Source organism: Schistocerca americana, chromosome X (assembly GCF_021461395.2).
Source record: "Schistocerca americana isolate TAMUIC-IGC-003095 chromosome X, iqSchAmer2.1, whole genome shotgun sequence".
NCBI classification, from domain to species: Eukaryota; Metazoa; Arthropoda; class Insecta; order Orthoptera; family Acrididae; genus Schistocerca; species Schistocerca americana.
Window position 1 is genome coordinate 707942944 of NC_060130.1, and position 15097 is coordinate 707958040.

General features: G+C 39.1%; 1 protein-coding gene across 1 annotated transcript in view; it reads left to right on the forward strand.

The window, feature by feature from the left end:
• LOC124556266 (adhesion G protein-coupled receptor L4-like) overlaps positions 1–15097 on the forward strand; it is a 370316-nt gene that overhangs the window by 313253 nt on the left and 41966 nt on the right. Inside the window, exons 12-13 of the mRNA XM_047130252.1 lie at positions 1074–1283; positions 8239–8389. Of these exons, the coding sequence (XP_046986208.1) occupies positions 1074–1283; positions 8239–8389 (361 nt within the window). The remainder of the gene's footprint in view (positions 1–1073; positions 1284–8238; positions 8390–15097) is intronic.

The following is a 15097-nucleotide window of genomic DNA, read 5'->3' on the forward strand; positions in this document are numbered from 1 at the left end:
ATTTAATATGTATGCTGATTTTTTCAAAACTTTATTGATGCTTTGACTTGATACTTCATTCACAAATAACACTCTCACACCTCCTTCTGTTGTAGTGATAACAACGTTTTTCTTTTCTTTACACTTATGAATAATTACATACTTCCATTTCCTGCCTGATGAGAAGTCCCAGTTACTTTAATGTGTACTGAAACTTCAAAAAAATTGTTGAATCTACAATATCACATATCTCTACTTTACTTCACTAAGGGTCACAAATACAAAAGGTTTTTTGCTTTTGTTTCATTCTGGGGCCACTGTATCTTTGGTTACTAATGTTCAGAATGTTTTAATGTAGTATTTTTTGCTATAGACCACATGAAAGATATACTTTCTATTATTCCCTGCAATTCATATATAACATTATAAATATGAAAATTGTGACTGATAAAGATATTGTATATAATAATGGTTGGTAAAGGTAGCCGTTGCTATTATGATAATTGTGGAGATGGTGCTGGAGGCAACAAAAATATATAACATCTGTTTTTTGTTAACAATTAGATTTTTTCCTTCCACAAAACGTTCCTTAAAAGCATCTGCATCTTGTGTGCTTAGGACTGGATAATAGGTGTGTTTGTTACATCTAATTTATTGTGAACCAGAGAAGACAAATATACAAAGTAAATGATGACAAGAACAACGAGTTAAGTGTGAATCTAACTATAATGAATGTTCTAAAATTTGTCAAGAATAAATTAAAGGAATGCAACATTTTTCCAATTAGACTGTTATTTACTATAACAAAGAAAGTATTGTTGTAAATAATAGCCTAAATGAGAAAATGCAGCATTCGTTTATGGTCATGGTACTGACAACAAAGAAAATGTAAGAGCAGATTCGTTTCCATAATGTTCAGGAAATTAAAACAACAATGCTTATATTTCATTTGAATTTCTAGTAGCATTACAATAAAAAAACTGTACTAGTTATGGTTCTCCTGTGATGTTAGGGAAACTATCTTCTCTTGTGTTTTATATTTAATAGACCTATTTTATGCCAGTAACAAAAGTTTTCTATGTCGCTATTTTCAGCTTACTTCTGCACCTACTATCAACCAACACCTGATTCCTTTGGTGGGCTGTATTGTATGTTTGCTGCAAACTATGATGACACTAGTTCTGCTTCTACCCCATTGGTGGTATCATCAAAACTGTCTTGTGTTCCTGAAACTACAGTGTAGTTTAGCTGTCATGGCTGCAATGATTACATTTGTATACGTCTTTCAAGGAAGTGTTGGAAAGGTATGAAATTCTATTTTGTTTGGTAGATGCAACTTCAGATTTCTAGTCGTAGCTAACAAGCATTTAAAGACAATATGAACCATTTACAATTATTTTGATATATTTTCTTCTGTTTCATAAATATATTCTTGTGAGATATGTTTGTAAATTTGATCAGACATTGCTGGTGTTAACTTTGATTCCTTTGTGTTCAGAATTATTACAAAAAAGTAATTTTAATACCCCATTTGTCTACTGGCAATCATTGAAACTCACTTTGTATTAAGTCATGTTCATGTGAATATGACTGATAGTATTCCAGAGTCTTTCAATACAGCATTTTTCAGATATAACCTCTTTACTACATTTTTGCCCATTACATTTAACGACTTGCTGTGGCTAACTCATTTATGAGTTTCCTTGTACCAAACAGTTTTATTATTTCTAATATATCTGTTGGTCATGCTAAAACTGTAGATATGTCTTAACAGCAGACTATACGTCTGGTATGTAATTTCACACTTCAACTTTCTAATCCATACACTTATTGATGTTTAAGCATCTATTCTGTTTTTCTTTCATTGTTGAATGATGAAATCTAGAATATTTATTCTGCTCTCCTAACTTTGGTCTCAACTATCAGTTCACACGTGCGGCTTCTCAGACAGAGAGGAGGGAGGATGCGGAAGGTGGCTCACTTTCCCCTACACTTCAAAGAAAGTTTGTTACAGGGGGAAGGGCTATATATAATTTATATCCCCCCCCCCCCCTTCCACCCAAATTTACGTAGCAGTGTAGGTACAAGTTCTGCGTACAGAGCCAGTAATAAACATTATGCCTTACATTAGCAAATATATGATTAGTATTTTGGTTGACTGCACCTTTTTAATAATTAAATCAAAGTCTTATACCCTTGAAGTTACTATCCGCCAGACATTGTTAAATGCCTTACAACTTCAACTAGATTCCTTCCCGTTCTGTCCAGGCACAAGTTTCACTGAAGGAATGGAAGATCTTATGAATCAGAATGTTTTGTGTCTTCTCTGGCTACATTACAGTGTTCTTTGGTACGACTGTATTAAGTCTGTCCATATATTATGCAAAAGAAGAGCACAAAAGGAAATGATCTTTTTTAAGGGAGGTTTCTGTAACTGACAAGAAGCTATAGGAAAGTTCCAGATACATGAGAGGAGACTTTTTTTACCAAGAGTCTGTTGCAAGTGAAAACAGCATACCTGTTATCAGTCAACTCATGTGACAATGACAATGCTGGCGAATCAGGAGAGAGTCAGTTCCCTGGATAAAACAGGAAATTCATTAAGAGGTCATGAAATGATCGCTGGAAACCTCACCCAATGCCTCAGTGAGAGGGAGAACAATCTACCAGAACTAAAGGTGTGACTGAAGTGCCACAACACTTGATTAATCCTGTTTTTACAAAACAAAATACTGGAATTAGTTGAAAATAGTCTTGTGTGCAATTTTAGTTTTTTTATTTATCAACTACGTGTTTTGCCTTATTTAGGCATCTTCAGGCTGATCTTAATTTGGTATTTCTTAGGACGATCCTTTAGACAGCGTATTTAAAGTGCATCGTCTAGTACATCAGGCCAACATCACCTTCATTAACATCAGTAAATACTTTCTAGATGGACATGAGTGTCTCAAAGACCTGCATAACGTGTACATGTTCACAGGAGCAAAGTACTTGACTATGCCCTTTAGCTACACTGTCTAAGGGATCGTCCTAAGAAATACCAAATTAAGATCAGCCTGAAGATGCCTAAGTAAGGTGAAACACGTAGTTGATAAATAAAAAATCTAAAATTGAAACAAAGACTGTTTTCAACTAATACTATTAAACACTAGTTTGCTGATTCATGCCACAGATGGATTGGAAATACTGGAAATTATGGCTCACATAGGACGTTGTGCAACCAGTAAAAAACTCTCCATTTTTCAGAATTATGGCAGATTCAATAATGCACACTGCTGGCCAGGAGTTCACACTCTGAAGTGCATTGCATCAACTCTGAGATGCTTTTTCTGAGTTTACACTGCCTGGTGGATATTGGGTTATAAATGCTGGCAACCAATAAATCCTTTGAAGACATTTGCTATGAATTCTATGCACCTATTGTTTTGGTGGTTCATCTGAAAGGTCTGTGGAGAACAAGGGTGTAAGGAAAATCATTCTTAAAGATGATACTGTGGAAGATATCTCCAAAATAATTCTGGAATCCATAAAGAGAAAAAATGTGTATGCAGATTTTGTGCAACCATCCAGTGTTGACAACATGAATACGTATCTGAAAGCACAATGGCTGATAGCAGCATGTCTGACCTGAGGAGCTGTAAGGGTAAAATCTTATAAACATTTAAGGGAAATTATGACTGTGCATAAGCAAGACCCAGATATCTCTCAGCCAAGAAAAAAATAAAACGGTGAGATTGAAACACAGAGTAACATTGCCTGTTCCTGAAGAACTGTCTCGTGAATGAAGATTTAAGTGCAATGTGTTTGAAATTCTTGGTGTCTTTCTGAATGAAATTTATCAAAGATTCAACCAGGAGAAATCTCGAATAGATACTTGGTGCATCCTTCGAAACAAATTCTTCATCTACATGACACATACAAGAGTTCGTTGGAGTACACACACAGCAGCCTTTAACCTCTAGATACCCTATGCACAGCTCAAAATGCTGTAAAACATTATAACTGGTGTTCAAACACTTAATGCATCCTCTAATGAAAGATATCTTAATGAGGAACATATCATAGATAAGAACTGTTCCAGAAAATTATAAAGTTATTCACTTGATCATTCTGATTATGACTGTTCCAGTATTGCCAGCATCTTATTATGACTTAAAACTTGCCTCAAATCAACAATGACACAATCAAGACTCACCCAGCTAATCCTCCTCCATATCCCTCAAGATAGGGCTGGGAAATTAATACTATGAATCACATGGAAGAATTGTTTCCAGAAGAAAGCCATGAACCCGTATGTGAAATATTTGGAATCTAAAGGAAACAAAATAAATGCCTTCTTCTTTTTCAAAGAAATTATGATTTTCTATGTTTCATTAAGACGTGATGCACAATGTTTCCAAAACAATAGGAATGATATCAACAAATCTAAGAGGTTAATCAGTGACTGTTTGTTATTACAGTCTATGGAAAATGTGAACTACTGTTCAGAAATGGTCTCAGAGGCAAATAGAACTTAGGTCTTTCCAGCTATGTGATGTCTTTTTCAAAATTAAAAGGAGAACATTGTTTCCAAGAAACAGAAAATATAAAATTGGGCCCATAATTACAACTTATAATATTAATGAATTGCTTCACCTTGTAGAAAAGCACATTCCTGACAGCTCAAGACCTACCCACATTAATAATATTTGCTTAACAGTTTTTCAAAAAATATACACTTCTGGAAATTGAAATAAGAACACCGTGAATTCATTGTCCCAGGAAGGGGAAACTTTATTGACACATTCCTGGGGTCAGATACATCACATGATCACACTGACAGAACCACAGGCACATAGACACAGGCAACAGAGCATGCACAATGTCGGCACTAGTACAGTGTATATCCACCTTTCGCAGCAATGCAGGCTGCTATTCTCCTATGGAGACGATAGTAGAGATGCTGGATGTAGTCCTGTGGAACGGCTTGCCATGCCATTTCCACCTGGCGCCTCAGTTGGACCAGCGTTCGTGCTGGACGTGCAGACCGCGTGAGACGACGCTTCATCCAGTCCCAAACATGCTCAATGGGGGACAGATCCGGAGATCTTGCTGGCCGGGGTAGTTGACTTACACCTTCTAGAGCACGTTGGGTGGCACGGGATACATGCGGACGTGCATTGTCCTGTTGGAACAGCAAGTTCCCTTGCCAGTCTAGGAATGGTAGAACGATGGGTTCGATGACGGTTTGGATGTACCGTGCACTATTCAGTGTCCCCTCGACGATCACCAGTGGTGTACGGCCAGTGTAGGAGATCGCTCCCCACACCATGATGCCGGGTGTTGGCCCTGTGTGCCTCGGTCGTATTCAGTCCTGATTGTGGCGCTCACCTGCACGGCGCCAAACACGCATACGACCATCATTGGCACCAAGGCAGAAGCGACTCTCATCGCTGAAGACGACACGTCTCCATTCGTCCCTCCATTCACGCCTGTCGCGACACCACTGGAGGCGGGCTGCACGATGTTGGGGCGTGAGCGGAAGACGGCCTAACGGTGTGCGGGACCGTAGCCCAGCTTCATGGAGACGGTTGCGAATGGTCCTCGCCGATACCCCAGGAGCAACAGTGTCCCTAATTTGCTGGGAAGTGGCGGTGCGGTCCCCTACGGCACTGTGTAGGATCCTACGGTCTTGGCGTGCATCCGTGCGTCGCTGCGGTCCGGTCCCAGGTCGACGGGCACGTGCACCTTCCGCCGACCACTGGCGACAACATTGATGTACTGTGGAGACCTCACGCCCCACGTGTTGAGCAATTCGGCGGTACGTCCACCCGGCCTCCCGCATGCCCACTATACGCCCTCGCTCAAAGTCCGTCAACTGCACATACGGTTCACGTCCACGCTGTCGCGGCATGCTACCAGTGTTAAAGACTGCGATGGAGCTCCGTATGCCACAGCAAACTGGCTGACACTGACGGCGGCGGTGCACAAATGCTGCGCAGCTAGCGCCATTCGACGGCCAACACCGCGGTTCCTGGTGTGTCCGCTGTGCCGTGCGTGTGATCATTGCTTGCACAGCCCTCTCGCAGTGTCCGGAGCAAGTATGGTGGGTCTGACACACCGGTGTCAATGTGTTCTTTTTTCCATTTCCAGGAGTGTACAAATTTTTTTTGCTCCCCAACAATCAGTGAAGAGAATTTGCTTATCCCTCTCCCACTTCCCCCAGCAACAGTCAGTGACTGGATTTGCCTGAACCCCAGCAGAAAAATTGTTGGTACATCACTGGAGATGACATCATTATCTTTCATTGTACCCTCTCCTATTATCAGGTTGTTGATTTAAGCAAAACAGTAGTAGTTCATATCACTAGTGAACTGATTGCACAGAGAATGTTATCTGTCATTTCCATTTGTGAGGCATTATGCTTCCAACTAACAAATTTTATACAGTGTCCCACATAATACACCTGACACCGGAGATTCAAGTAGCTATGAACTAACTGAAAAAGAATAGATAATGGTAACATTAAAATACATGTAGTTAACTGTTTATAAGAGATACTAGAAGTGATGGCCATTGGCATCCAGTCATCGCTGACTTCATGTGATGACGTTACCAGCAACACGCTGTAATTGTAGTCATGATATCCTTAATTTCTCTAGTAATGTATCGCTTAAGATAATCTATTCTGCAAGTAGTGTCAGCATACACCTTGCTTTTTAGTGTGTCCTGTAAATAAAAATCACATTATGCTAAGTCTGAGGACCTTGGAAAGCCAGAGGCTTCTACTGACAAGTCTGATTTTAGGGAACACGTATCTCATGTGTGCCATACTTTGGTTGAATTTGTGGGCAGTTGCTCCAGCTTGGTGGGATACTGCATGCAGCTTCTCTGCATCTCTTAACCATTCATAGAAAGAGTCAAAGATCTCTAGATATCTGGCACTGTTTAAGGTGTAATTGAAAAATATGGGGCCAGTAATGCACATGCCAGACAAAGCACACTAAACACCTATCTTCTATGAGTGGAGAGATCCTTCATGCAGCATATGTGGATTGTCCTGTGACCAGTATCTGCAATTCTGGGAGTTTACATAACTTGACAAATGAAACCAGGCCTCATCTGACATAAGGTAAAGCAAGGGGTCCAAGTAGCAGCCAGTTACAATAAATAACTCTTTTTCCCTGATCCACAAATTTAAACTCTTGCACCGTACTTACAAAAAAAAAATTGTTCAAATGGCTCTGAGCACTATGGGACTCAACTTCTGAGGTCATTAGTCCCCTAGAACTTAGAACTAGTTAAATCTAACTAACCTAAGGACATCACACACATCCATGCCCGAGGCAGGATTCGAACCTGCGACTGTAGCGGTCTCGCAGTTCCAGACTGCAGCGCCTAGAATTGCACGGCCACTTCGGCTGGCTCATACTTACATGATAGGCTTTTAATTTCATATCATTTAGTTCACAATGACATGGTGTATGAGACACACCAACCTATTGTGATAACCTACTCTTACTGAATTGTGGGGACTTCTCAAAATGTCAATGCAAATTCTGTCTAAAGTTTCAGGGATACACACTGTCAGTTACCTATTCCTCTGCACATTCTAGATGGATCCTACAGTCCTCCATTTCTTGTGGAGATCTTGAATAGTGCTTGTTGTGGGGAGTTTCCTTCCAGGATACTTCACTTTACATTTCCTTACATTCATTAATAGAGCCTGTTTTTATGTAACACTGCACAACATCAGTTTTCTGTTACAACGCAAACTGCCTCATTTCTGTAACAACTCAACAATACAAGTTTCTTGCAGCAACTGACACATAAACAAGCAGTTGCACTCAAGTTTCCAATAAAATGTAGTGTATCCAACTTTCAAGACAGAGTTGCCACTTCACAAGCAGTTAGATTAGAGATGATTAACTGGTATGTGAGGCATACAGGTTTTATGTGGGACACCCTGCATTGTGTGTGTGTGTGTGTGTGTGTGTGTGTGTGTGTGTGTGTGTGTGTGTGTGTGTGAGAGAGAGAGAGAGAGAGAGAGAGAGAGAGAGAGAGAGAGAGAGAGAGAGAGAGAGAGTGAGTGAGTGTGTGAGTGAGTTTACAAAAGTAATAAGCAGTATTTCAAAAAATCATATTTTATTACATTTTTATAGGTCATGCCAGATTAAAGACTGAAATAAATAGTATACTTTTCATTATTTTTCATCAGAATTTTGTATTTTTTAATAATGGTCCATATTTGTTTTTTCTGACTTATTTATCTATTTGCAGGAGTTCTTTCCATACGTAACTACTAGTTTAGAAGCATTTATGTTGATTGGTAATTCATCACACATCAGCAAATTGCTAATTGTGTACACTGAAGTGGTCAAAATTCCAAAGGTGAAACATCTTAAACAAACTGTAATTTGCATCATAACAGGTAATTAATAAAACTTCAAATATTTTATCTGTCCAACATTAATGCTGCATTTTAAATTTGACTTATTTATGTGGATGTTTTTGCTCCAAATAAGTGTGTTTAGTATGAGAGACAATTCATTACTGTGGCACAATGCTATACGAGAAGCAGGACAGCTTTAATTAATACACAATCCAGTCATGAATATACAGGTGTAACTTCAGATAATTCTACATCTATTATGTGTTGTAAGTGGTCTGTTCCATTCAGTCAGGAAAAGTCATTATTAAATGCTGAATACAGAAAAATTCATTTAAGATTTCATTAATTCATCAAGGTAGACATTTCATAATCTCAGAGAACTGTTTAATGTGTATGTAGAGGGTTCACAAAAAGTCTCATAATACATATCGTTTAATAACATACAACATACAGCCACATAACAGTTACATGTTGCAAATTTTGAGTTGTAGTATTAATTGTAAGTAATCTTCAATGGAGGTAACTGGTAATTGTAGTGTGAAATAGTCGGGCATGCACCACATTAGCAGCAAAAGACACCAGCAAAACTCTCTTTACATGCTGAGCTCCTGATTTTTTTCATTTAAAGAAAAATGAACTGCTGCCCTGTTTCGTAGCTTTTCTGGCTTTCTTTGTGGCTACTATCTGAGGTTTCTATGCAGTGTAGCATTTGGAGGGTAGGACATTACAGTGGGTGGTGAATGAAGGCCAGATTACTGTCAGGACAAGACAAATAGTTGACCACCCAGGAGATACTGATACACCCATTCAGAGGCTCCTATCTGATTCCCAAATGCATTTTGAAGCAATATTACAATATTAAACATTTATTATCCACAAAACACAACAGTTGACTCTTTGATGTTCAGGCAGCTAGTGAGGGGAGGGCTGGCAGCAGTATACAGCCATGGAATGCACCGTTTAATAATTATTGATTATAATTGGCATGCATTAAGTATCATGTTGGCTAAGCAGCAGTGATGTCATGAGGACAGTTGTCTCATCTGTGTTAGCACTCAGGTATGTCTACGCCAAGTGACGCCACACACAGTTTCCAGGAGACAATGGCCAGGGCAATCATGACTCCATCATAGACTGCACACATGGAAAGCATCTACTATCTCTGCTCAGAGAATGTGAAGTCATGCAGAGAAGTCCCATGGCTTCCAGTCAGAAGAGAGAGACAGACTGACATGATCCAAGTCTGCCACAAGAACAGAGATGAATGTCAGCAGTGGCTCACCCACACAATGACAGATGATGGTCTGCAACCAGGCACTGCTGGTTAGGTTATCAGAAGACCAGCCAGTTGGTGCCAGTCACAGCTCATCATCGATTTTGACTTGATAGTTGATGCTGCAGCTCACAGCAACTAAATCCCTCCAGACAGGACTTGCTGTTCTGTAGAAGATCAAAGTCCACTCCAAAAGCAGAGGGTCAACTGACTTCAGCCTCACCTTTCAATAGGACAGCTGCAGACTGAATATAACTCCACCAGAAGATAGATAGTATATATACACGATGAGCCCATGTGCTCTCCTGTGGTGGGGTGGCAATGACATCATTCATCCTAATTTTCCTGTTGGGTCAGTTCTCTTGGTCACTTCAGGACTTCACAGCTTCACCTTTCAGACACTCTTTCTACCATGTCAATAAACTGAATACTTACTCTTTATCTTGTAATGATTCATGCTGAATGTTCTTAAGTTTCCTCTGCCTGGTCCATTGATGAATGAATGGGAAATTTTCATGCTTCACAAAATGTATTCACATTAATTGACATCTGAACTGCACACTTGTCATGTAAACAAAACATGGACAGACTTCACTGATCTCTTTGACTTCCAAAAGTAACTCTAAAACTGACTGACAAAACAACAACTCAACAACTAACTCGCAGCCTCACTGCATCGCTTTATATAGAATTTTAACAATAACTTCCAAAATAAAGCATTGTTAATTTTGTACAATTCTGATGCTACAATTAAAATTTACAAAACATAAAGAAACTGATGTTACAGCCAAATAAGGTATAAAATGCTATACTGAATGACAATATTTTGTAGTAATATCTTCAGTTTTCCATAAGAAAATCATTCTGAACTTTAATTCCAATAATGTCCCTTGTATTATTTTACTTATGTAATTAATTAGTTTGGATTTGGTTACAAATACTCAATGGTAGTACAGAGCTTGTGCTTTATCCAATTTTATACATAAAATGTATAAATAAGGCCTCAAATTCTATAAATTGGTAAATTGTGAGATGTAAACAATTGGAGAGTTAATTATAAATGTAATTACAAAGAATATTAATTACAGATGAAGACATAAAAATAAATAACAAATGAAAATACATTACTTGGTAACAACTTTTAAGCTGTTTCTCAAGATAGTGTTACTGGATTTTTAGATTACAATTTTGTTAATTAGAAGCATTGATTTTTCATGCTAACATCTCTGCACTCCCTAGTTATTTACTGCTATGGACTTATTACTTCAATTTCTTGATTAGTTACTTCATTTTGTATATGTACACAATTTTATCAGTGGCAACAATGCACCGTTAATTATGACAATGCACGTGCTTCCAGAACATTCCACATGCCTTTGCAATGAATATCATTTTTTTTTTTCAATTAAGACAGAATGCATATAAAAAATAGGTGGTATCGGACATTTCATATGAGACCTGGGGGAGGCTGCACCGTTATAATCTGAATTAAGCTTGTGACACTTTGCACAGTCAGCAGGATGTCCCTCTATCGCCATGATGTCATTTTGCTTCATTGCTTCTTTGAGAACTCAGCCCATACAGGGCATTGCAATAGCTTCTGAATTTGCTGATGCATCATCAGTGAGTCTTTCTTGCTGACTTTTCATCTGGCTATTGACCCATGCTGCTCTGCCCCTGGTGTTGCCAGGGAAGAAATATGAAAATTTTCTGGCTGCACCAAGTATGCTACTCTGCTGTGCAACACCTGAGACATATTGTTTTAACTGACTTGTAGAAATTCTCTGTCATCCCCTCCCATATGAATATTATGACTCTCTTTTTAATATCATCTACACAATCTCAGTAAAACAGCTATTTGCCATAAAGAATATAAATAAGCCATTTCCAGTTTAACAACAGTATTAAGTTTTTCATAAATAATATAAATTTTAAGCACATCATCTAGAACATAAGATACATTCAGTTACATACTGATGCTATTCCAAATAGGTGAAATTAATACAGATTTATATGAGACCATAATGTTCATGACAAGAACATAACCAAAATGAAAACTATGTACAGATGACATGGTGGAAGTACATTGAGGGATTCGAGTAACTTTGTCCCCCTGTTGTTTGAGCAGATAGACCATAATTTAAGCAAAAACCTCCATCCCTCTTTATATGCTTTCTTGTAATTTAATCTCAACTGCTTCCTTAATAACACAATACCATTAGCTGGAAGTATGTGCTACAATATCTGTTTTGTTATAGTCCATAGGATGCCTGATGTCATGGCAATGTTCTCCAATAGCACATTTCCTTTGCTCTTGTAACCATATGAGATCCTCCTGTTCATTACGCTGTGGTGACAAAAGGCATTGGATACCTCCTAACATTGTGTCAGACCACCTTTATGCAGTGTCTCATGTAGTTTGGACTCAACACGTCAGTGGAAGTCCCCCTGCAGAAATACTGAGCCATGCTGCCTCTATAGCCATCCATAAATATGAAGTGTTGACGGTGCAGGATTTTGTACGCAAAATAACCTCTCAGTTATGTCCCATAAACGATCAGTAGGATGCACCTCAGGTGATCTTGATGGCCAAATCGATCACTCAAATTTTCCAGAATGTTCTTCAAACCAATCACGAACAGTTGTGGCCAAGTGACATGGCATTTAGTCACCCATAAAAATTCCATCACTGTCTGGAAACATGAAGTTCAAAAATGGCTGCAAATGGTCTCCAAGTAGCCAAACATAACCATTTCCAGTCAGTGAATCAGTCCTTTTTATGTAAACACAGTCCACACCCTTATGGAGCCACCACCAGCTTGCACAGTGCCTTGTTGACAATTTTGGTCCATGGCTTTGTGTCTGTACCACCCTCAAACCCTACCATCAGCCCTTACCAACTGAAGTTGCAGCTCTTCTGATCAGACCGTGGTTGTCTAGTCATCTAGGGTCCAACTGATGTAGTCACAAGCCCAGGAGAGGCACTGCAGGGGATATCATACTGTTAGCAAAGGTACTCGCGTTGCTCATCGGCTGCCATAGTTCATTAACACTCAATTTCACCACACTATCTGAATGGATACATTTTTCATATGTCCCACATTGGTTTCTGCAGTTATTTCACACAGTGTTGCTCATATGTTAGCACTGACAAATCTACATAAACCCCACCGCTCTCCGTCATTAAGTGAAGGCTATCGGCCACTGCATTGTCAATGGTGAGAGGTAATGCCTGAAATTTGGTATTCAGCACACTCTTGACACTGTGGATCTTGGCATATTGAATACCATAATGATTTCTGAAATGGACTGTCCCATACATCTAGCTCCAACTACCATTCCATGTCCAGTTAATTCATGTTGTGCAGCGATAATCACTTTAGAAACATTTCGACATGAATCACCCAAGTACAAATGACAGCTATGTCACTGTACTGTCCTTTTATACCTCGTTTATATGATACTGCTGCCATCTGCATATGTTGGTATCACTATCCCATGATGTTTGTCACCTAAGTGTATGTTACGCTGCAGAAAGATATGGTAAATGCAGAATTTTCTTGAAGTTTCTCCAGACAAGCTAAGCCAAGCTATATGAGGCCAATGTGCCATGTAGCAGTCAGAATGTCAAACAGGCAGAGAATTGATACTACAAATAATATGATACACCATAAAAGCTATTGCTCCACCTTGCTCAAGTGAGAAGTCTGAATCATTAATTCACTAGCATGACCTCACTGAGAAGGGATCATAATGTCATTCTGTCTGCACAGCATGATACCACAAGAAAAAGTAGGTTTTCCACAGAAACGTCTATCAGCCCATTGACATGATGGAAAAGCACCATGCTAAAACACTGAAAGCCCCTGTCATGACACCACGGTGCAGCAAAGAACGCTGATGAACCCAGAAAATAAAAACAAATGCAGTTATCCTTGGCCAGACATAACATCAGTGCCTCAGTTAGACAGTAATAAATATTCAGGCTTCCATGCCCACATACTGTTCAGTTACAGTGAGTCAGCTATGATGCCAAACCTGTGGCATGCTTCCTGCCATTCACCAGATAACTTCTACCTTCAAGATTGCTGCCTGCCTGGTCTGCCAAATATGGTCACTGTGACCTAGCAACACCCTATCCACTGATGTGAAGTGTTTGTCACTCTACCTCCAATTTGATGAGAGCTGAACTGGTGATGTTTGATGCACCACCAACCTGACACTGTATCCAGGAGGCACGCTCTGGTGGAGAGGTATGCTGTAAATCTGCACTACCATCTACATCACATGCAGAGCAGCTGGACTTTGATGTCCATGAGACTGCTCTAGTAACATACAATCTATTATCTGGTGATCAATGCTACTGAACAAGCTGTGCCTGCTCCCTTACACAACATTATGGTATTATGTGAGCCAAAGACAGGATGTTTCAATTGCAACATTTATCTTGAATAAATATATATCTTTCTAAAGCTGTTTCATCAACACGCAGAGTGCCAAACTACCTTCATCACAGTGATTAATGCTTTGCCATTGTGCAATCATAATGGTCTCATCTCAGGCCCTGAAAAATACATGGGTCTTTCATGCTCCTCATGCTCTGATCAATATATGACATGCCACATCTGCAAGGGACACAGTAGACAACCATCCTACACAAACCAAAATCATTCTCTACAAACCCTAAAAGGGCCCTAATCTTAGATGGTGGTCAAAAAACATACTTCACCCCATGTCTCTGCAGAATATGACCAATCCTGTTGCAAACACTATCTGCATAAGGCAAAATTACCATAGATTTAGGTGCCACCTCATTATTGTCATCACGCACCGGAGTCATGGTTGGTTGATAATGTGAAGTGTGTGACTACAATCATTCTGACAAAATGTGACTGCAAGGTGAGCCAAATCAGCTGACAAACTTTCAAGGTTTGATATAATGTGGGTCCTTGTACCAATGTACAAAGTTCGCCTTTATGCTAAGCTAAATGGTGACAACAGGCAGTCTGTAGATACAAATCATTGTGAGTTGGCTTCCTATAAATGGCATTTCCCAATGTAACATCAACCTTCCTCCTGACCAACACATCAAGAACAGGAAGGAAATCATTCTTTGCCACCTCCATCTATTTACATTCTCACTCCCATGAGGCCAAATTACAGAAGTATCGTCTACATATCCGAAAAAATAAAACACATAGGTTTCAATGCTGCCAACTCAAAGACATATTCCTTGGAATCTTCCATAAACAAACTGGCAGTAATGGGTGATAACAGGATTCTGTCTGTTCATAGTACAGTTCTTTGACTAAAAATAAGTGGAAGTTAATACATGTAGAAATTGGATCATTAATTCAATAGTAAGCCCAGTAGTGGCTCATGAGTATACATTTTGGATGTTCATAAATCTTTAGATTCAGATAAATATGACAGTGTGAAATTAATAGTATCTTCTGTATAACAGTCATGCTTAT